The sequence below is a fragment of the Sorex fumeus genome, unplaced genomic scaffold (assembly GCF_029834395.1).
Source record: "Sorex fumeus unplaced genomic scaffold, SorFum_2.1 ptg000010l, whole genome shotgun sequence".
NCBI classification, from domain to species: Eukaryota; Metazoa; Chordata; class Mammalia; order Eulipotyphla; family Soricidae; genus Sorex; species Sorex fumeus.
This window is the reverse complement of record NW_026606067.1, coordinates 34,706,755-34,728,523: the sequence shown is the minus strand read 5'-3', so window position 1 is coordinate 34,728,523 and position 21,769 is coordinate 34,706,755. Positions and strand designations below refer to the sequence as shown.

Genomic DNA, 21,769 nt, shown 5'->3' with positions numbered 1-21,769 from the left:
ACCAGCCACCACCATGCTGAGACCACTTTCCACACGCAGGAAGGTACCGGCAGAGGAACAAAGGCATGCGGGTCCCAGGGCTGAGATCTACAAGCCTGCTCGGATCGGGGCTGAGCATCCTCCACGCAGATCCTCCATCTTCCAGTAGGCAGGGCTCACACCCACCAACTGTACCCCCCCCCCCCCCCCGCGTCGTGTAATCCCATCAACTGCCAACACCCAGAGACTATAAAACCCAGCTCCCGGATATCTTACTATCTCATTCTTACTTTGGACAACCTAGCAGGCTGTAACCTGCCCACACTGCAGAGTCTGGCAAACTCCCCGTGGCGTACCCAATATGCCAAATACCAGTAACAATGATGGGTCTTCTTCTCCTAGCCCTGAAAGAGCCTTGAATATCGCACTTTTTAAAATCTCAGGGCTAGGACGAAGGAGACGTTACTGGGGCCTGCTCGAGGCAATCCACGGACAATAGGATGATCGTGATAGCGTAATCGTGGCCAAGAATCTCCGAAACAAAACCTTTATAAAAACAGAAGTACAACTTTTTTTTTTGAGGGGTGGGGGTAGGGGGAGTACTGAATCGCTGAGAGATATAGTTACAAAGTTGCTTATGTTGGGGAACAGTTTTCTCCCAAGGAGCCTGTATACATTGTATATGGTCAGGGCAGCCCTGGGACAAAGGATGAGGGACGCACAGAGAAACACCCTCAGGGAGCAGCTGACGGCTGTTCATTTCTTGCCAAATACACACATATTTTATAGAGGGTCTTGATTTACAGAAAGGTCCCATCACAGAAAGTTTGGCATGATTGGCCTATAACCTTTCCAACTCTGCTTTGCCCCTGTCCAATCCCAATCAAGGTTCGTTGCTGCAGTTAGGATGACTTGCTAAGCATGTGCGACTTGGGCTCTGTGTCTTGGGCTCATGTGACTAGAAGATCGAGTGAGGCTCAAGGCCGAGCACCTGGTACTGACCGACACCCTGTTCTGGCCAACTTTGTCCAGATACTCCCTCATGCGAGGCTTTGCTTTTGGGCTGCTTTGCAAGGTCGCGTCTTATCTGTTCCAGTGCCTATCACCATGCTCCACACTCAAGATTAACTTTCAATGTTCCAACACCATCTCTTCGGCAGTGCTTATTTGCACAACCCATGTCCAGTTGCCCTCCCTTTGTCCCACCCCCATTGCCTCTAAGGCAGACACTTTTCCTCTCTCTCTCTCTCTCTCTCTCTCTCTCTCTCTCTCTCTCTCTCACACACACACACACACACACACTCACACACACACCCTTTTTCCTTCTAGGCACTATGGTTTGCAATACTGTTACTGAAAGGGCATCATGCATATCACTTTACCTCCTTTCAGCGCAAAGTTTTTGTCCAGAGGGATCATTTCTAACTATCATTGTCACAGTAGTCCCTTCTCTGTCCTAATTGCATCCCCCCATCCACTTTGTGGCAAGTTTTCTACCACTGACCAGTCCTCCTGGCCTTCGTTTCCACCATCCTTGGGTATCATGCACATACTATGTACGTGAATATAACTGGCAAAAAACGCTGGCTGGGTGGGGGAGTTACGCCTACCGCCCGGAGGCCAAGTGCTCCCCCCACAAATAGGTGAAATCACTGTCCCTCTTCCTCAGTTCTCTTAGCATGCTAAAAGAACTTTCTGGATCATGTTGCCACAGTGAGAGACTTTGGTCGTTTCTCAAACAGATCCAGTGAAAGTGAGGGTCCATCTTTTTTAAGGGTCCTTCATCTTCATGAAGTCTCTGTTGACTCCAGGCCTATTATGAAAACCTGACATCTCTCAAACTCAATGCCAACACCAAGAGATTTTTTTTTAAAAAGGCGGGCTGTGGGGCCGCGTTAGGCAAAACACCTTTTTGGCCTGGACAAAGCAGTACACGCCAGACACCCTTTGTCTCCACAACCCAACAAGAACCACTATGTGGTGGTGGGGTGGATTGGTTGCTGGTTTGAAGTCTGAGGCTTTCTTAGGAACTCCACCTGTGGATGGGATTCTGCCCTAGTTCCAAATCCCAAAGCTCCCAGACTCTCAACCTGGGGTAGCTGGGCTCCCATTCTCTGCTCTCCGGGTGGGAGCCGGGTGCCGTATCTGCAGTCAAATACCCTCTCTGAGCTAAGGTTTGCACCCTAAGGACCACACCAGCAGAGCCAGAGGTTCGCAGCTCCGAGTGTCCTCCCGGCCCATTCCTGTGCCTCGTGAAGGCTACCGGTCATCAGGTGCTTCCCGCCCCGCCTCTGAGAGTAGGGACCACCCAAATGTCATGGATGCATACTGAAAGTAGACTATAGACCGAACATGATTGCCACACAATGCCTCTTTTGCAAACCACAGCACCCAAAAGGAGAGAGCGAACAAAGGGGAATGACCTGCCACAGATGCAGGGTGGGTTGGGGGGATGGGGGTGGGAGGGATACTGGGATCATTGGTGGTGGAGACCGGGCACTGGTGGAGGGATGGGTACCCAATCATTATATAACTGAAACCCAAGCACAAAAATTTATAAGTCTACAACTGTACCTCGTGGTATTTCACTAATAAAAATCTAAAAAATAAATAAATAAAAATTAAAAAAATAAAATAAAACTTCCAGAGGGAGCAAGTTCACTTCTGGTCCAGTTTGGCCCCCGTACCCTGACTCCAGGGAGCACCCTTCACGCCGGAAGTGCCCGAGTCCGCAGCACGTGGGGTTGCCAGGGCACTCTTCACGTGATGGGGCGGGGCCCCCACCACCTCGGAGCCAATGACAGCCCGCGAGGGCGGTGCCTGCGGCGCGCCGGGCCAATCCCGGCAGCGGAGTGGCGGTGGGGGCGGGACGGGGCGGGGAGAGCGGGTGGGGCCAAGCGCGGCGGCCCCGCCCCGGCTCTCGGTACCGCCGCGGCCGCCAGCGCTGTCCCCGCCGCCACTGCATCTCCGGTCCGGGACCGGGGCGGTCCGCACGCAGGCGGGAGGCTGCAAGGTGAAGACTTGGGGAGAAGCGAGGGGGACCGGGACCCGAGCCGAGCAGGGCCCGGCCTGGCCCACCGCGGTCCCCGAGCCGGAGCGAGTTGGGGATGGATGGGCTGGCGGAGGCGGGGGCCGGCACCGGCGGGGCTCAGGCCCGGAGCGGGCCGGGCCGGGGATGCGGGCAGTGCGGGGGGGCGCCCGAGGGGGCCCGGGCGGCCGCGGCGGGGGTTGGGGGTGGAGGGAGCTCGGGCCGCTGCCCGAGGGCCAAGTGCTCCTGGCCAGCTCCCGGGCTTCTGCATCCTTCGCGGGGACCTGCGGCCTGGGCTGGGCCCCCCGCAGCGGGGATGCTCCGGGTGGCAGCCGAGGGCCCGCGGCGTGGCGCAGAAGGTCGTCGGCTGCCACCGCGGGGTGGGGGGTGCGGGGTGGACCGGGACCTGCAGCCCCACCCCCCACCCTCCTGCCGCGCGCACCGGGGCTGGGTCTCCAGCTCCCGCGGCGAGCTGCGTCCCCTCCCCATTTCCCATCAATGCATGCAAAAGTTTGTCGAGGCTGGAATTAGCAAAGACCCACTGGCCGCAGCTGCTCCATAAAATGCAAGACTATGAGCTCATTTCGCACCGTGAAGACCGTCCTCTGCCTGCATGCCTATTGTGGGGGGAAAAAAAAACCCCAAAAACCCCAATGCACAAACTTTGTGCGTAGTTCCCTAGGAAGAGCCACACCAGCCCCTCGCCCAGGATGGCAGATGAGATCGATTTCGCGACTGGAGACGCAGGAGCTTCCAGTACTTACCCGATGCAGTGCTCGGCGCTGCGCAAAAACGGGTTCGTGGTACTCAAAGGCCGGCCGTGCAAAATCGTGGAGATGTCAACTTCCAAGACCGGGAAGCACGGGCACGCCAAGGTATGGGTCCCCTCCAGTCTCTTGGCCTCGGGGTTTTTTAATCGTTCTGTATTCCAGTACACAGCCTGAGATTTATCTACTTACAGTTCTGTAACGAGCACTTTTTTTTTCTTACAATAATTACTGGGTGATCAGAGATTACTTAGATTACTGGAAGACTATTCCTTCCTGCACCCCTCATTTTCATTAACTGGGAACTGAAACTTTCCTGCATCCGAAGTGACTTTTCAGTTTGCAGATGAGAAAACCTGTTCTCACATAATTCTAGGGAACCTTCCTTAATGTTTTTTTTTTTTTATTGGATTCCTGAAGTGTATGTGACGCTGAATCTTGATACGCCAGAACACTGTCTAGGTGTTCCCTGCTTCTCCGTTCAGTAACCACTCCGTTTTTCTAAAGAGTAAAATTAGATGACCTTGGAAGGAGAAATAATTGGTCATGATCGGTGTATTGTGCTCCTGTGTCTGTAATGAGTGATTTACTTGGCGAAGATTAAATAGGAGTCCTGTTCTCGTACAGGTTCACCTTGTTGGAATTGATATTTTCACGGGCAAAAAATATGAAGATATTTGCCCTTCCACTCACAATATGGATGTTCCAAATATTAAGAGAAATGATTACCAAGTAAGTGCAAATTTATTTCAGAATGCTGCTTGTTTCTTAAAAGTGCAAATACTGGGGCTGGAGCGATAGCACAGTGGGTAGGGCGTTTGCCTTGCATGCAGCCAACCCGAGTTCGATTCCCAGCATCCCATATGGTCCCCTGAGCACCGCCAGGAGTGATTCCTGAGTGCAGAGCCAAGAGTAACTCCTGTGCATTGCCAGGTGTGAACCAAAAAGAAAAAAAAAGGTGCAAATACTTTTTTTCTGTCAACTGTAATTTAACAAAAGCCCAGGAGTACTTTCACAGCCGTTTCTAACCAATTGAACATTGGTTAGAAAACAACTAAAAGATTTCTTAGGAATTGGAGATAGAGTGATCTTTTAAGTACTTTACCTTTTCTAGGATTTGGTTATTTGCTGGGTTTTATTTTCTTAACATTCTGATGTTTTTCAAAAGTTGTCCACTTATTCTAAGACCAGATATTTTTCAGACTGCACATTGTGACTAAATCCAGTATTCAGTAAAATTCATATTCTCATGAATCCTTTGCAGATTTTTCTGTTCGTTTCTCAGACTTTAAGAGTTTAAAGATATTACTGGAATCTTGGGGGCCAGAGTGGTAGGACAGAGGGTAGGGCATTTGCCTTGTACTTGGTGAACCAGCGTTTGATCCTGGACATCTGATATGGTTACCTGAGCACTGCAGGAGTCATTCCTTAGAGCAGAGCTAGTAGGCCCTCACCATAACCTGGTGTGGCCCCCAAACAAAAGTGAACAAAAAGTAGTACTGAAATCCAGTTTCTACCAATCAAGTTTATATCCTGAATATGGTTCAGAATTTGCTATTCTTAGGTAAATAAGTGTATAATCATAAAAGGTAAACCGCTGAATGTAAGAAGGGAAATGGAAAAACTGTATAGCTTTACTAAGACTTAATTTCTGTTAAATTACAGGCACAGATGTATACTTTCACACTTATTCTTTTGGGTAGGTCATATGGAATGATAGAATTTTATTGTTTAGCAAATTGATGTAACCATGCCTTTCACCTCGTAATGCAGAAGTCTAACTCAAGTTGTGAGAGTCTTCATTTTCTGCATTTTGCATACTCTATACAGAACTTTTTTCTCTTAACATAGTAAAAAGGTCATATATGATACTTAGGGTTTTTTTTATCCAGTTTAAACTGACTTATTTCTATACCTTTTATTTTATTGTATGATTTCCAAAGAATGCTATATTGAAGACTGATTATCCAGTCGTTTTCTTTTTATTCTTTATCCACATTTAAATGTGTTTTTACATAGCCTGATCTAGTAAGCATTTTTATATTTTTTCCTTCTCTTTTATAAAATGTTTCCTAGGTGCTTTCAAGCCTATAGAAATTTGAATTGTTTAGCCCAAATCTGGAAACAACCCAAGTGCCCTAGAACAGATGACTGGTTAAAGAAACTTTGGTACATCTACACAATGGAATACTATGCAGCTGTCAGGAGAGATGAAGTCATGAACTTTACTTATAAATGGATAGACATGAAGAGTATCATGCTAAGTGAAATGAGTCGGAAAGAGAGGGACATAGAAGGACTGCACTCGTTTGCAGAATATAAAACAACATAACATGAGACTGACACCTAAGGACAGTAGATACACGAAACAGATAGATTGCTCCATAGCTGGAAGCCTGCCTCATGAGCAAAGGGGAGAAGGCAGCTGGAATAGAGAAGGGATCACTAAGAAACACATGGGTGGAGGAATCGGTCGGGATGGGAGATGTGTGCAGAAAGTAGATAAAGGACCAAACATGATAACCTCTCAGTGTCTGCATTGAAAACCATAATGCCCAAAAGTAGAGAGTATGGGGAATGTTGTCTGCCATGGAGGCAGGGGGAGGGTGGGAAAGGGGGGTTATACTGGGGATATTGGTGATGGGGAATGTGCATTGGTGGAGAGATGGGTGTTTGATCATTGTGTGATTGTAACCCAAACATGAAAGCTTATAACTATCTCACAGTGATTCAATAAAATTTAAAAAAAATTGAATTGTTTTAGTTCAAAAATAGCAAGTGGTTTCATAAGGCAGATCTTTACTACTTCCTAACTGGATACCCTTGAACAAATTACACATACAAATTACACATCCTTTCTGTGCCTTGTTTTTCCTATCTACAAAGGAGGTATATAATATGATGATTAAATAAGAAAATATACCTCAATAACTTTGTAGTAATATTATTTTGAGTCTAGAGCAACAGCACAGTGGTAGGGCATTTGCCTTGCTTGCAGCTGGCCAGGCCAAGCCGGGTTCGATTCCTCTGCCCCTCTCAGAGAGACTGGCAAGTACCAAGAGTATCTCACCTGCAGGGCAAAGCCTGGCAAGTGACCCATGAAGTATTGGATATGCCAAACATAGTAACAACAAGTCTCACAATAGAGACGTTACTGGGCCTGCTTGAGCAAAATGATGAACAACGGGAGGACAATGCTACAGTGCTAATATTTTTTTGAGGATGTAGCGGAGTTATAGACCACATACATACTTTGTATGAACCTTAGTTCAATCCTGCATCAAAATAAAATTTGTGTAATTATTTCATTATATTTTGATCACATGATTGACATAGGGTACATAATGGGAGCTCAATAAACATTTGTTACATGTGTATGTGATTAAGTGAGGTATAGCCAGTGTAGCAAACTAAAGCTAATCATGGAATTTCATTTTGCCAGGAAAAGATTTCTCTTTTCACCCCCTAAAATGCTCTGAATATCTCCAGGATTATATTAATTAAATGTATTCAATGCCAGATGTTTTTGTATGTTTCATAGACATACTATAAGGGTTCATATATTTGAACCCTATGCTCAGATTAGCCAATCATTAAGTAAAGTTCAAGACTTAACAAGGGAAAGCTTTAGTTTGCCTTTTCTTTTGTAATAAAGTGGGGTACAAATGGAATGAGAGGGATGAAGTGAGACCCTGTTCTCATGCACAAAAATTTATAATAGTCTATGGAAACAGAAAAATTAAGTCTTTCTGATTCTGACTGTATATTAACTTGATATTTAGTTTAGCATAGAATTTTGCATTAATTCTAGATTATTATAATATCAGATCATCTATTTATCAAGTGTTTTTTTTGGGGGGGTTATACCCGCTGATGCTCGGGGGTTACTCCTGGCTTTGCACTCAGGAATCACTCCTAACAGTGCTCGGGGAACTACATGGGATGCTGGGAATCGAACCCGGGTCGGCCGCGTGCAAGGAAAACACCCTACCCACTGTGCTATTGCTCCAGCCCCTCAAGTGTTTTTTTGACATCTTAAATTTTGCACCCAAGCAAGTCCTTTACTTTCCTTACTCTACTTTCAGTCTATACTGAAAAATAAGACATGATTCAAGCCAGAAATCTGGGTCTAAATTCTCTGGTACTTGACTATATGACCTCAGATGGCAAATTACATGACTTTTGGCCTTTCCTTATGTAGGAGGTGTGATAAAAATCATAAATTCCTCATGGGATCACTGTTAGATGTAGTTAGAATAGTCGTTTTATAAAGTTCTCAGAGATCGCAATTACTTCATTATCAGATCCCCACAGAACACTTAACTTCTGTTCATTAAATACACAAACATACTAGTTATGGGCTGGAGAGAGTACACCAAGATAGAACACGTTTTCCATGCAGTTGTCTCGGCTGGAAGCCCCAGCACTGTGTGGTACCCCTAGCTCCACTAGGGGTGACCTAAGCATTGAGCAGGGAGTGGTACTTGAGTATCACCTTTTGTGACCCAAAACTGAAACAAATAAAAAATTAGTTCTGGGGCTGGAGTGATAGCACAGCGGGTAGGGGGTTTGCCTTGCACTCAGCCAACCCAGGTTCGATTCCCAGCATCCCATATGGTCCCCTGAGCACCGCCAGGAGTAATTCCTGAGTTCATGAACCAGGAGTAACTCCTGTGCATCACCGGGTGTCACCCAAAAAGTGAAAAAAAAATTAGTTTTGTGAGCCTTTCTAGTCATATTTAGTGTATAGTGGTGGTATTCACTAACCTTTCCAAGTGTTTGATCATTTCTTTTGTTTTGTTTGGGGCTAGACTTAGCCGTGCTCAGGGCTTACTCTTGACTCTGCACTAAGTCATCACTCCTGGGGCTGGAGACCATATAAAGATAAAACTGTGCTTGGGGCTATGAAACGCAAGCGTTCTACCCACTATACTGTCTCTCCAGCCCTATATCTTGATGTAGTCCTTCATGTCTGATAAATTCAGAATTTTAAGTGCCAGTATGGCAGTTAGCTGAAGTGAAAGAAATGTATATATCTTTTTCTTATAGAAATTAAAGAATGATCCCTAGTTATAAAAACAAATATAAAATATTTACAATTTTATGTATTTTAAAATAAGTTCAGAATGAAAGAAAAATGGTCTTCTTTCATTCCAAAATATCATTCGAGGACCCAGAGGGATAGTAAAACAGGTAAAGCAGACTCACCTTCTACATGGATGACCCAGGTTCCTCATGACCCCAAATGGTCCCCAAAGAACTGCCCAGAGTGATCTCTGAGCACAGAGCCAGGAGTAAACCCTGAGCACTGCCCACTGTTGCCCTCAAACCAGAAAAACACAAAAATAAAAAACATGCCATTTGAATTAAAATTTTTAATTTTTATTCTTTTTCATAAAAGTTGTTTAGGGTGTTGGAGCTAAGTGATGTTATGAAATACTTCTTGACACCCTTGGAAATCTTGGAATTTCAGATTTTTAAATAAAGAAATTTGTTGGGACTCTTATGTGCTCTTCAATCACATTTCTTTAGTTTCTAAAGAACATAGTTCGATATGCCTGTGTATAATGTTACAAGTTAAAAGCATCTGCATTCACTAAAGTTTTGTCTTTCATTTGAAGACAATTTTTCAGAAGGAAAATTAATTATTAAAGAATTTAAAGTGCATAGCATGGACCTTTGGATTACTGGTCAGTTATCAAATCCACAAATATGAAATACTAGTGTATTCTTCAGTTTAAAACTTTTTAAATGTTTTTTTCAATAATGGGATATATAGTTACAACTTAAGATAGAACAAAAACAAAGAAAATAATGATGCTCTGAATTCCTTGAGCTTACAACTTTTTTGTAATTTATGTCTGTTCTGTGGGAACTGTTTCTGGTAGAATCAGTCTCTTATTTGGATTAGAAATCTCTGAACAAGTAGATCTCAGTGTTTCAGGAACATGAAGCAGATATTTTGCTACTGTTTCTGTTGTTATTTTGAAGGTAATATTTTAGATCTGGAATGCTCAAAAATATTTCCATATATGTGATAGTTATGGCATTCCCCGACCCCTCCAAATAATCTACCAGACCATACCAAATATTAGTATTCTACTTTCAAAGATACTAAGTAATCCCTATTACTAAGGATAATAGGGAAAAGAACTACAGTCTTTGGTTCACAAATCTTTATTCTACTTATGAGGAAATAATAACATATATTGAAATATATAAGTTTTTAAAACAGTACCTCAGGACCCCAGTCCATCACAGGTGACAAAGATATCTTCATTCGGTCCACACACACGGGTGTGGTGGAGGCCAGAGTGATAGTATAGTGGGTAGGGCATTTGCTTTGCTTCCAGCTAGCCTGGGTTCAATCTCCAGCACCAATCTGTTCTATTTTCCTCTTATTTTGCCAGTCAAGTAAGATTTTCAGTCAGTTGTGCATGCCCTATGAGATACTGACAGAAAGAAGGCATTCTATAAATCCAGATATGAAATTTTGACAAAGCACTACAAGCTGGAGAGAGCTGTGAATCTGCATCTAGAGTGAGAAACACTTCCTGTAGGCTGCCACTTCCCTAATGAAAGGGGTAGGGTGTTACTTGGTGGATGGTGCCATATTTGGCACTCGATACTGGTCTCTAGTTTGATGTTGACTAAACAGGTCATGTCAGCCTATGTGACTGAGCCCATGCCACCGTGCTCACTCTGTTCTAGAGCCAGTTGAACAAGAACTGGGGCGACTACTCAGAGAAGCTGAATGGCACTCACAGATAGAATCATCTTGTCCATCTAATTGCCAAAGCAGATCCCCTTTGGTAAGCGTTCGTGCGGACACATTTTAACTGGCTTGGAGAGCTGCTTCCTTCCACATCCTACTTCTTTAGATCTTTCTTGTCAGCAATTTCCCTGACTTTTTTTTTTCTGGTGGTCTTGATTCTCCATCTACACTCTTTGTCATTGCCCATGGTTAGTGTGAATCCAAACCTGTTTGGTTCTCCTGTCAAATCCAGTGCATGAAGTTCTCATCGCCTCTAAGGACCTCCTCTGAATAGTTTGTTCCATCACATATAACTATCTAAATCTTTATGGATTTTTTTTGTCTCAGCTGAGTTCCTTAACTCATAACTTTTGTTATGAAATGAGGGAAAAGTGATGGTGGCACAAAAGGTTTCTCTCAGAGAGTGAGCTACTTCCCATTCAATTTGTTTGAATCCTTAAGGTACCAGGTTTGTGTCGTATAAGCTACTTCCAGGTGGTGATGGAGTATTGCTGGTGTTTATCCTACTACTTTGTGGCTTGCGATTGGGAGTGGTAGGATCATATTAATGTTGGTAATATTATTTTCTTCGGATGAATGCAACAATAGTAAATCTCTACCAGGGACTAGCAACAAGAAGGAAGTAGCTTTAAGGGAAGCTGGAAGAAGAGAAGTAGAAAGAAAAAAGAGATCCTAGAGAATTCTGGTTTTGAAAGAGACAGACCACGTTAAGAAATAAGGGCTACATCAGAGAGATAGGACAGGGTGTAAGGCCTTGCATATGGCTAGCCCCAGATCCGTCCTCAACACTGCAGATGGTCTGCAGAGTACTGCTAGGACTAATCCCATGCACAGTCCCAGGCAGAATGCATGGACACTACAGGATGTAACCCAAACCTCTCGACCCCCTCCCCACCCACCAGATAAATTAAGCAAGATTTGGGTTAATGGGCCAGAGCCGTGGTACAATGGGTCGGGCCTTTGCCTCATGCAATCTGGGTTCAGCCCCAGCATCTCAAATGCCACCAGAGCAGCACCAGGAGTAAATCCTAAATGCAGAATTAGGACTAATCCCTAGGCACTGTCCCAAAACAAAATGAAACATACAAACAACAAGATTAGGGCTCACAAAACACCAAACGCCTTCTACAGCCTTCTGTTGTATACCAGCAGTACTAATACAGGCAAAAGAAATATTTCTCAGCTATTTTCCTTTTTTCCATGTTCTCTTCATTCTGGCAACAAACATCACGGGCAGAATTTGCAGTCAAAAACCCTTCCTTATTCTTTCTTTCTTTTCTTTATGGTTTGTTTTCTCAATATCTTGTCTCCAAATATTTAGTAGTTACGTGTTCTTTTTAGAGTTCTGATGTACTATTACATACTTCATGTTTTTCTTTTCAATTTTTGTACACGAGGTCCCAGGGATTCAACCCAGAGCCTCACATATGTACGGCAGATGATCTCCTGCTGAGCCACGTTCCTGGCTACAGATTCTGCTTTTTGTTTTCGTTTTTGGACCACACTTGAGGTTGCTCAGGGTCTCTTCTCACCTGCTCAGCGGACTCTGTGGTACCTGGAATGGACTGGGCCTCCCACGTGTAAAGCATGTGCTCAACCCTTCAAGCTGTCTCTGCAGCCTTTTTTTTTTTTTTAATGGGATTTGGGCCACACCTGAGAGTGCTCAGGACATTTCTCTGCATCTGTGCTCAGTATCATTCCTGGTGGTACTCAGGGGACTATATGGAGTGCGGGAAGTTGAACCAAGATCAGCTGCATTCAAGGCAAGCAGCTTATCTTACCTTTACTAATTCTTTTGCCCAGCCCTCATTTTATTTTTATGTGTGGAAATGTTTTAAATAAAATAAATCTTATTTACCTGTTATCCAACTTCAAAATGTCAGTCTCTTTCTAAGTTGTCAGTCTATTTTCATGTCAAGTAACGGTCATGTTGGCTGCATGCAAGGCAAACGCCCTACCGCTGTGCTATCGCTCCAGCCCACTCTTTATTCATAAACTCTTTAAATTTTATAATCATAACTTCATCTTTTTTAAATCCATTTTTAAATAATCTTAATTCTTTACATTGTATTGTTTTCTATCAATGCTTTGATTGATCACGGTGGGTGGGGCATGTGTCAGGAGTGACAAGGGAGATATTGGTGATGGTGAAACATCACGGATCATGAATCACGGTCCTCCCGTTGTTCATCGATTTGCTCGAGCGGGCCCAGTAACGTCTCCATTGGAGACTTTGTTGTTACTGTGTCTGGCATATCAAATACTCTCGGTAGCTTGCCGGGCTCTCCGAGAGGGGCAGAGGAATCGAACTCAGGTCGGCCATATTTTTTTTCTCTACCTCTTATTTGAGACTGATACCAGACATCATATCTTTTTACTGTTTCATCTGCGAATATTTTGTTAACAACTCTAAAATATAAGAATCCATCACTGTCACTATCCTCCCATTGTTCCATCAATTTGCTCAAGCGGGCCCAGTAACGTCTCCATTTTTTTATTACTGTGTTTGGCATATTGAATACGTCACGGGTAGCTTGCCAGGCTTTGCCATGCGGGTGAGGTACTCTAGGTAGTTTTCCAGGCTCTCCGAACCAAACCCAGCTCGGCCAGGCTGGCTGCATGCAAGGCAAATGCCCTACCGCTGTGCAATCGCTCCAGCCCATCGCTTCTCGGCCTTTTGGCTAAGATCAAGTGTGGTGTGGTATAAGAATCCATACAGAATGTTTTCAAAGAGCCAATCTACATTATTTGACTTTTTTAGAAATTCTAGTTACTGTTTTGTCTTATAGTTTGTCTAAATGGGAACCTAAATAAGTTCCACATATTGATTTGATTTCTCTATTAATAGATTCCCCCTGTCCTATTAGACTGTCTTTCTCGTTCTGTGTGTGTGTGTGTCTATGTGTCTATGTGTCTGTGTGTATGTGTATATATGTGTTTTGGGGAGAGGAGGAGGGTCAATTATATATTATTCAGGAGTACTTCTAAACAGGAATACTTCTAGTGCTCGGAATACTTCTGGAATCTGAGAGCCTCTCACAGAAATCCAGAAATACTCTGCCTGGGTATATTGACTGGACAGGACAATGCTTGGGCCCAGTGGCCCAGTTGACCAGCAGGACCATCCCCTTAGGAGAAGGCATTCAATGCCAAGAATCAAACTTGAGCCTTAAGCATACTGGGTCTTTACTTCAATCCACACATTGAGCTATCTCCCCAGACCTGAAATTTTTGTTTGCTTTGGATCTGGGGCCACACCTAAAGGTGCACAGGGATTGCTTTGGCTCTGTATTCAGTGCTTAGGGGACCTTATGCAGTTCCAGGGATCAAGCTAGAGTCAGCCTCATGCAAGGCAAATGCCTTAACTTCTGTATTATCTCCTCAGGCCCTTGAAAATTTCTCCTCTGACATGCCTGTATTAGGTCATTATAATTAAGGGTGGTTTGGGACCATGTTTTTGACTCTTTGTGTTGGTCATTGTTAGCATCTTCTGATGACTGTCATGCGGGAGAGAGGGCAAGGGGTGTTGGTTTGGGGGGCGGGGCTGGAGGGTGGGGAAGTGCCATTGTAACCAGCCGTGATCAGGGTTTACTTCTCTGCACTCAGGGATCACTCCTGGTGGTGCTCAGGGCACCATATATGGTGCCAGGCATTAAGCTAGGGTCAGCCTTGTGCATGGCAAGTGCCCTGTCCACTGAACCCCTAGGTGACTTTTTAATAAAACTGACATGTATGGAAGAATTCTAAATACTGATACAAAGAAAGGACCTTTGTGTCTTTCATAAAAGAAATTTATTATATCAGAACTGCCTTTTTGCAACTTAGATTGCTGACTAGGTTTGTTGGATAATTTTATCAGCAAGCTACTGTTAGTCTTTTAAAAAACAGTACAGTGGTAACAGTGCATGTGCGTACATTTTTCTATTAACCTTTGTTCATAATCAAATTATGAAACAATGTTTCTAATAGTAAAAAACTGAAAATAACTTTTGTGTCCATTAATGGGAAAAGGTTAACCAATTATACTTTACTGGATTATCAAAAGACTAAAGAGATTAAAAGTAGGTCCACACTCCTGACTGAAACAATTTCTAAGACGATATTAACTGAAGACAACTTGCTGAAAAATACATATATATTTATTTTAAAGCAACTGTATTTGAATTATCTTTGTGCTTCACGTTATACTGTGAAGAATTTTTAATTATTTAATGTACAGATTTGATGGCAAGAGGAGGAGACAAGAAAGAATGAGCTTATACTTCCAATATATATTGTAATATGTATTATGCTTTTGAACTTATACTTCTAATTTATATATATTATGCTTTTTGTAATATATCTAACATTTTTAAACACCAAAAACCTATCAGTAAATTACTCTGTAATTATAATTCATATGGATTGCAATTTACTGTCTATCATTAGAAAGAATGAATATAATCTAATCTAATTTCTTTTAATAGCTGATCTGTATTCAGGATGGTTACCTCTCCCTGCTGACAGAAACTGGTGAAGTTCGTGAGGATCTTAAGCTGCCAGAAGGTGAACTAGGCAAAGAAATTGAAGGAAAATACAATGCAGGTGAAGATGTACAGGTAAAGACCAACGGGAAGACTGTTTTTAAAAGCGTCTTATAGAAACTTTGACATACTGAAGGGTAGGGGGTGGAGTAGTTGGCAGTAACAGGATCCCTGAGACATTGTTGGAAGCAAACGGGCACTCTGGTGGTGAGTGTGGTGTTGGAACGATGTATGCATGAAGCTTATCATTAACAGTATTATAAATTGTGCCTCAATAAAAATGGGATGAGAAAATCCTATTGATGAAATGAAGCTTTTAAATACTATGAAATGGCAGCAGGAGATAGTACAGTGGTTAAGGGCACATGCCTGGCATGCACCTGGCCTGAGTTTAATTCCTAGCATGATGTGGTCCCCTGTGCATCACAGCCCTGGAAACCCCGTTAAAGCCCCTGCCACTGTGGGCATGGCCTGGGTATCCCCAGCCCAGCAGGGCCTGAGCTCCATCGCATTCTTGTCCTGGTTAGTTGAAAAGGTGGAGCCCTGGATCTCCGGAACACTGCTTGGGAGCCTCCCAAAAAATAAGTGCCACTGAAATGTTGAAAATTATCTCTAGAAAGCAATTTTTTCAATACTTTAGAAACGAATTACTCAAGAAAGTATCCGCTTTTGTGCTACATAGAATCTGTCAAGTTCAAATTTGTTTAGAAAAACAGATTTGAGACACTCTCAAGGATGAGAAATTATGCTTTGGAAGTATTAAATAGTGAAGGAGATTTAGGGCCAGAAATGTGGTTCCATCGTATAGAACTTATATTGCATGTTCAAGACCCCTGGGTTTAATCCCTTAGAATCACCAAAAAAAAAAAAGTTAAAGGGATTTGTGTCTTTATTATAACTTTTGAAAGTGTAACATCTTACAATTATTAAAATATTTGTCCTCATTCTCTCTGTTCCCTAAATGTTGTTTTAGAGTCAATAGTGTAGGAAATTCCACTTTAGAAAATAGTACACAAAGATTCCTTGATCTTGGAATAACTTTCCAAATTCACTGTGGATAAAATCTCCACAAGTAGTAATGTGTGATTAATTAACTACACCTTATCTAAATAATTCTTTGCCTGCATTTTTTCACTTTCAGGTGTCTGTCATGTGTGCGATGAGTGAAGAATATGCCGTCGCCATAAAGCCCTGCAAATAGATGGGAAAATTAGACATGAGCAAACTGCTTGGGTCTGGATCAAGCGCAGATCTAAAGTTTGGCTCTACGTTGTCACCAAAGCTATGGCCTTCATAAGCAACCTCATTTGTTTTTTAATTGCTTTAAAAATCATGCTTAATTTGTTTTGCAGACAATTGGTCACTTAAAAAGAATAATCAAACATAGTTATGTTTTTTTTTAATTTTGTAGGTCTTTTCTGTAACATTCTTACGGTTTTCAGTATGAGTCCCAGAAACAAATGATAGCTTCATTAGACAAGATTTTTCTGAGCACATCAATCCTGAATTTTAAATGATAAATAAACCAGGGTTTTAATTAAATAATGTAGCATCTAGTAGTATTGAAGTGCCACATTTAAGTTCAATTGCTCTGCATTAATGTCAAACATAATATACAATATGTATTGATTGGAATTGTTGTAGTATCAGCCTGGCAAGCACAAATCCTTAAAGAAAGATCATGTCATCAGGGCTGAAGTAACAGTACAGCAGGTAGGGCACATGCCTTGCATATAGCCATCCTGGGTTCAATCCCCAGCACCCCTGATGGTCTCCAGAGCCCACCAGGAGTTGATCCCTCAGCTCAGAGCCAGGAGTAAAGCCTGAGCACTGCTGGGTGTGGCCCCAAAACAAATAAACAAAAAATACTCATGTTATCAAAAGATGTCAGTCATAATAAGAGCCATGTACAGCCACCTATATTACCTCAATCGTAATTTTTTGTCAGATCGTTGACAAACTTCATGTATATATGGTGATCTTGCTACCTACAAGTGACAGAGGTGCACTGGTCTGTTAGATGATCATTAGTGAATCAGGATGGAAAGAAAGAAAAGACAGGAACAGTGGCATTAGAGGTTGGTTAATACTCTGCATGTTTTTGAGACCTCTATTAGGATAAAAATGTAAAGTTTCTAGTTGTGTTTTGCTTCTTTCACTCCCTCCCTGCTTTATATAGAGGATACTATGCAGTGATTTTTACCACTTATTTTGAATACATATAATATTGAGTTACTTCCTTTCAGAAGTTTTTAAGTGGATATTTTGACATTAAAATATTTGTCAGGCTGGAGAGAGCGCAGCGTGGTAGGACACTTGCCCTGGCAAGCAGTCAGCCTGGGTTCGATCCCCAGCACCCCACGTGGTCCCCTGAGCCCGCCAGGAGGGACTCCTAAGCACAGAGCTAGGAGTAGCCCTAAGCATTGCCAGGTGTGACCCCCAAACCAAATAAATTAAGTGTTAGAAAAAAACCTGGAAACTCTTATTTTCCGTTTCTTTGAACATTTGTCCAATTTGTATACTTTGTTCTACAGTGAAATGAAAGTGAGTCATGGAAGAAAAGTTACTTTGTGTGATAATTATTTAACTTATTTTAAGAAATACATGTATTTTTCGATTTTCCTATGACAGTTTAGCTACTGAGGTGTAACATTAGGAAAGAAATATTAAGCTGAATTATTTTTAGAGTGATTTAAGATACTCAAACGATTTATGTCTCAGAGCATATTTGTCTTATATAGTTAATTTCTGAAATCCCAAACATTGTCACAGGGTGTAGGTGGCCTTTAGTTCAGTAACACTAATTATATTGTAGTGAAGTTTTTGACAAGATGACTATCGAATAATACTTTCATCTTCTCTGATAAACCATAAAACATCGCTCATCGTGTCGATGAAATGGGAGACTGAAATGAAATGAAAGACCCTTAAAAAGTCTTCGTGTTCCTATCACCTAGAAGGAAATATATACAGCACTGATCTAATCAGGGCTAGAAGTAATACTGGGAACAGAAAATCCTGAAGTTTGTTATTTATTTTGTATACACTCTAAAATCCTGTCTGGGTCTCAACAAGCTGATTTAGAAAAGAGACTCCAAGAGAAATGTAAGAATTGTAAAGCACACAGAATACTGAGGCTGTAGTTATCACTTATAGTATAATGTTCTTGCTTTTGCCAATTAAAGCACAATTAGGAATTAAGCTAATTCCTTTTCAGTATTCCACATAAGTATCTATTATATATTGCTTTTGTGTTTTTTCAGTACTCTAGAGTATTTGTATTGCTTTGCTACTAGTTGACATTGTTACCCACAAAAAGTTCACACAGTTATCCATCTGTACTGCTTGCTGGTCATACACATTGACCCCAGTTAAACTACTAATATTCTGATTTAGTATTCTGTATGAGCATGGCTTTTCTTCCTAACTTGTCAAATACCACATAATATATTTTCAATTGCAAGGTAAGTGTATATAAAAATATAATGCATCTGTTTTATACCTTGAATGACAGCTACTTTATGCATAACTTTAATTTTAAGTCTGAGAATGAAGTGTAAATTTCTCCTCTGATGTATATAAACATATAGATTTTAAAGATAGGAATTTTTTTTGTTTCCACATAAGCCAATACATATTTCTGTAGAACAATATTTCACTTAGTAAAGCTTTATAAATTCTATTAAAAAGAAAGCAGGGAAACATTTTTTAATAAGTGACTTCATTCTTTTTTGACATTAGAAATGTTAAAAATCAATTCCTAATATTTGTTGTACCTTTTTGTAACAAATGTTAAAAATCACTAGTTATCATGTATAGAATGTAGACTGTCATGTTGATATACAGAGATACACTATTTAGTCTGTAGACATTTCACCAATTTATATGCAATATTATATTAACAGGTGGAATATTTGTTTCTTTCTAGAACAGTACAATTTATTTCTACTGTGAAGACTTTGTTATACTTTATTCGCTATAAAGTTGTATACCCTCTGAAGGAGATCATATCATTGCTACCCTGACTAAGCATTTACAACATAATTCTGAAGTTTATTTAATGCTCCTTCCAAGGGCTGTCAGTCACTTGAAATTGTTGCTAACCAAGCTCTTGAGTCCCTTTCCATGTATGGTACAAAATGCTCTACCTATTCTTTATAACAATTACCAAAACTCTCCTCTACCCAGAACATGGTATCTTTAATAGTAGATGCTGTGAAAAAGTATTAAGCTAAAAAAATGGGGACACAGTTTTTCATTATAGCACAATGTGAGTGTGTCTGTGTACACACATAGCTTTGTATGTTCTTTTTAAAAAATCCTTCCAACTCTTAAAAGTACTGTAGTCTGGTAGTGCCTCAAATGTTGGTAACTTTTTTTTTAATTTACAACTTTTCCAGAATTTGTTTTTGTACTTCAAAGTTTCTCAATTAGATTATTTCTAGTTGAGATGTAATTTGAGTGCATTGTTCTCAGGGCTGTTTGTGCTAAGAGCTGGGTTTTCATTATTTTAATGCTACCTGCCTGAAAGTATATTGCAGAATTATCCCACATTGTAATAAAGTTGACACATATAAATGATCCTTAATATCAACATACTTTAACCATATGCTAATTACTGAAGAAAATGGAAGCATTGATCATATCTATACAGGAATCTTGCCATTGTTTTTTTTTTTGTTTTAGAATAAACTTTAATAAGATTTATCTTAGAGCCCTATACTTAATGGTATATCTACAAGCATTCCTTTGGCAGGGACCCCCAAGATAGTTTCAGAGCCAGACATTGGTGTAGTATTTCTAAAACATATTTAGGGACAGCATATTGAAAACACAGTGCTCTTTTGTGTACATTAAAACGTTTACACTGAATTCTATAATATGAACAAATTTACTATGAAAGAGTGCACTTAAGTCTAAGAGCAAACTATAAACATTTCCATATATTGTATTATATTGAACAGATCAAATGATTTTTAAATGTAACTTAATCATATATCGTAGTTTTTAAACCTTTTTTCTCCTAGCAAACGAGTAAGTAGGCAACAAAAACTTAAGAAACATTATTGTGGAAAATCTTAAAATTGAGGAAATTCAATTTGTTATCATTATGACTTTTTTCCTCTGAATTGGGTATGTATGGCTTCACTTGATTTTAATAGAACATTACGGAACACCGATGTTTGTTGGGAACACAGCTTATATAGAAATACATACAACTTAATGAGTTTCTAAAATCATATTAACATCAGTTTGACTACCATGTGAGGTCAAGTGCCTGAAAAGTGCTGTATACATCGAATCACATTTTCCTTAACTGGAAATGGAAACTTAGAGTAATGCGTATATCAGGCTTTTACCTGCTAGAAACATAATTGTTGCCAAACTGTACCGCCTCTACTCCTCTTTCCTTAGAACAAGTTGAACCTATTTTGCAATTAAAAGAGAGGTTCTTTTATTTATATAGAGTCCCCCAACTCTTTCTTGGTATTCGGAGCCATAGGTTTGTCTTATGCAAAGATTGTATTTTTTAAAATATCTGGACATTGAACTATCCAGTCATCAGTACAGCTTGTCGAGTCAAAGTTTTGATCTTTCTTTAGAGAAATTCTTTTTTGTGGTTAATATCTGCTACAAGTAAGCACTCTTGTGCTTGTTACAGAGTATAATAATTACTAGTCTGTACTAGTGTAATAAGAATGACTTTTAGTTATATCCTATTACATACTTTTGTCCTCTTCAAACAGGAATTAGTTGAAATAGTGTTATCCAGTGGCACTTTATTAGTGAATACATTTTACTTGTCATTATAGAACTCTTGCCTTTTTCATGTTTTAGCTAAAACCTTAAAATTATAAAATATATGTGGTTTGAGTATAATAATTGTGCATTTTACATTTCAAAAATGTGTGAAATTTAAATGTTATGTATTTGACTATATGAGAATAATTGTTGAAATTCTTTAATATGTAACTGCAAATGTCAATTATACCTTTGTTATTAAAATATGTTTGTCTGTTAATGTCATCAGTTATAAAAATAAAAGTTATTTCATAGCTTGCACTCTTTAAAAACAATTCTTTTTTGCAACACCATGGCTTGCAAACTTGTTCATGATTGAGTTTTAGGCATAAAATATTCCAACACCAAAACCTTCCACCAATGTCTCAGTTTCCTTTCCATCCCCAGTCTATAACAGACACTTTGATTTTAGGCACTGTGGGTCAAAATACTGTGACCGATGGAGTTTAATGCAAAAGAATCCGCTATTCTTGTATATACCCATTCCTAAAAACGTTTTTATTCTGGAAAATTGTAAAAGTCAACATGTCCTGCTGTTAAAAATCTTAGCTCTTTGAGAGTGGTTTTATATTATAGTACTTTACATTAATGGGAATGTTGATTTCTAAATTTCAATTTTAGATTTAAGTATAAATTTGGATTATTTTTAAATTTCATTTTTTAAAGCAGCGCGATTTATAAATTGATTCAGAATTGAGATTGACAAAGTTATTCAGCAGTAGAGCTTTAGACATACAGTGTTTCAGCACCAGACTCACCACCAGGGTCAACTTCCCCTACTGATGTTCCCAAGTTCCCCCCAAACCTCCCCGCAGCCGACCATCTTGACAGGCACATTTTTAAGTGTGGTTGTTAACGTTTGGATCTCATAATTGGAGTGTTGTTGACTCTGTAG

At 40.8% G+C, this 21,769-nt stretch overlaps 1 protein-coding gene across 1 annotated transcript; it reads left to right on the top strand.

Annotated features, from left to right (window-relative positions):
• The first annotated feature begins 3,710 nt into the window (after positions 1 to 3,710).
• EIF5A2 (eukaryotic translation initiation factor 5A2) lies at positions 3,711 to 16,742 on the top strand. The gene is made up of 4 exons (XM_056110761.1): positions 3,711 to 3,882; positions 4,402 to 4,506; positions 15,016 to 15,147; positions 16,214 to 16,742. Exons 1-4 carry the CDS (start codon positions 3,718 to 3,720, stop codon positions 16,271 to 16,273), a joined length of 462 nt encoding a protein of 153 aa, XP_055966736.1. The 5' UTR covers positions 3,711 to 3,717; the 3' UTR covers positions 16,274 to 16,742.
• Positions 16,743 to 21,769: the final 5,027 nt, after the last annotated feature.

Excerpts from the sequence above, each read along its gene's own strand:
- EIF5A2 (XM_056110761.1), top strand. The coding sequence starts at position 3,718 with ATGGCAGATGAGATCGATTTCGCGACTGGAGACGCAGGAGCTTCCAGT. Across the intron at positions 4,507-15,015 it reads TTAAGAGAAATGATTACCAA|CTGATCTGTATTCAGGATGG; the intron begins GTAAGTGCAAAT and ends TTCTTTTAATAG. Across the intron at positions 15,148-16,213 it reads ATGCAGGTGAAGATGTACAG|GTGTCTGTCATGTGTGCGAT; the intron begins GTAAAGACCAAC and ends TTTCACTTTCAG.